Raw genomic sequence first — 2,003 nt, forward strand, 5'->3', positions numbered from 1 at the left:
CACCTTCCTGCCTCAGCATCCAGCCACAGTTTTCCCAGAGCTCCTTTCAAATGACATCTTTAATTCCTCAGACCGAGGTATTCTCCAGGACCTGATGTCTTACACTGCACAGGGACTCCCAGGTCCCCCAGGCCCTCCTGGTCCCCCTGGCATCAGCAGGGTCTTTGCAGCCTATGGCAATGTCACCGAGGACCTTATGGACTTCTTTAGAAGTAAGTGACATACTGACTTGGTGTTCTGGCTCACGCGTACGAGATCTCTCCAACCTCTTGTAGACCTAGTGATCTTTACACCTTTGCGTGCTGCAAAAATACAGTCAAAATACAAAGCTGGAGGCAGATGGTCTTTCCATCCCCTTCCTCCCTTGAAGGGAAGGTGCAGTCTCATCATTAGGAAGGACATCAGGTTTTCCCACTACTTGTAGGAAACTCATCCCAACCCCTGATGGCCACTGTGCTTGCAACCCCCATGGCCCATTTTGACGTAGCTGGGCTGGCACGTGTAGAGCAACATGAGACAGCTGCTCGCCCTGTTCTCAAATTCCCCTCCCTGAGCATGGGCCGGCTCCAGCCGTGGTGACAGCCAGGACACCCAGAGAGGGTGGCAGAGTACTGCTGGTGAAATGAGATCACAGCCTGCCCCTGGGACTTTGTTGGGACCAAAACCATTTTTTAAAAACTTGCTCTACGTCAGTCTAATCCCATCTAACCTAGAGAAATGTCCTTCCAGTGTGACTCACTGCTTCTCTAAGTCAACACAGAGCCTTTTGCAGGTGGTTTGTTCCACTCCTTCATCCTCTCCTTCATTTCTCTCTCCAGCATATGGTACCATCCAGGGGCCACCCGGTGAAAAGGGGGAGAGGGGTTATCCTGGACCCAAAGGTAAGGCTTGCCATCCTTTCCCTCTCAAGCCCTGTAGCCCAGGAAGCAGCCCTGTGTCCACAGAGATAGCCGGCACTGGGCAGCTCAAGGTCACAGCACCTTCAGGATTGCAGCCCAAGCATCATCCTAACTTGGTCTTCCTTACCCTGGCCTGTCATGGGCCAGTCATTCTCAAGGGTAAACTTAGTCTTCTCATTCCTTCAGGTGACCCTGGACCGATGGGCCCACCAGGACGCCATGGGCACAGGGGACCAAAAGGAGAGAAAGGAGAGAAAGGTATGAACCTCTGCCATCCCCAGAAGAGCAGGGTTTGCCTGTTGGGGAGTGGAGAATTCCCCTGGCACCAGCCCATCTCTGGGAACTGGTGGAAAACCCACAGTGCCCCATTTTTTTGTTTGTTTTGGGTCTTTTGTCTTTTTTCCCCCACGTGAACTTTTCAGATAACCCTCCTTTTGACTTTCTTTTCCCCAGGTGAACAAGTGTATGTTGGCAGAAGAAAAAGAAGAAGTGTTGGGGTTTAAGGAAAGAGCCAGCTCAGTTCTGCACTGGGCAGTATTCCCAGCAGCCTATAGAGAATTAGCCTGAAACTTCACTGCCTTAATGCTAAAACGTCCTTGCCGATCAGCTGACCACTTAGACTTGATAGTTCCGTGTCGCTGCTGAGATTTGAATGGCTCTTTTATGCGTCCAGCATAGCCCTAACGTGGGTGTTTGCTCCTGTTGCTGATGTTTGGCTTAGCACCCCTGAGTTCCCAGGCTTATATGTCTTCGGGCTGACAAGGCTTCCTGTCTCACCCAGTCCAGGCTTCTTGTATTACTCCCAGCTATGTAAAAACCTGTTTTTTTAACAACTAGCCAACTACCCAGAAAAAAAAACAAAACAAAACCAATCCCTCGCCCACCAAACGCATGATGTTTCAGAGATCAGATTCAGCCCACGGACAAAAGGCCCTGTAAGAAACCCTGGGACTAAAGTTGCTCACCGCACTGCGATTTCCTCTCTGCAAGCTCTGCTGTGCCGGCCTTAAGTGGGAGGACCTGGTGACGCAGGTGCTGGTGGTAGTGAGAGGGGCTGTGGCTCGGGGGTCTCTGGGAAGGGGCACACTGCACTGAGGTACACCA

The 2,003-nt window shown here is 51.5% G+C and overlaps 1 protein-coding gene across 1 annotated transcript in view; it reads left to right on the plus strand.

Annotated features, from left to right (window-relative positions):
• COL17A1 (collagen, type XVII, alpha 1) overlaps positions 1 to 1,402 on the plus strand; it is a 36,238-nt gene extending 34,836 nt beyond the window's left edge. The window contains exons 52-55 of the mRNA XM_009585898.1: positions 72 to 212; positions 819 to 881; positions 1,086 to 1,157; positions 1,353 to 1,402. Of these exons, the coding sequence (XP_009584193.1) occupies positions 72 to 212; positions 819 to 881; positions 1,086 to 1,157; positions 1,353 to 1,402 (326 nt within the window). The remainder of the gene's footprint in view (positions 1 to 71; positions 213 to 818; positions 882 to 1,085; positions 1,158 to 1,352) is intronic.
• Positions 1,403 to 2,003: the final 601 nt, after the last annotated feature.

Source organism: Fulmarus glacialis, unplaced genomic scaffold, assembly GCF_000690835.1.
Source record: "Fulmarus glacialis isolate BGI_N327 unplaced genomic scaffold, ASM69083v1 scaffold7979, whole genome shotgun sequence".
Classification (NCBI taxonomy): Eukaryota; Metazoa; Chordata; class Aves; order Procellariiformes; family Procellariidae; genus Fulmarus; species Fulmarus glacialis.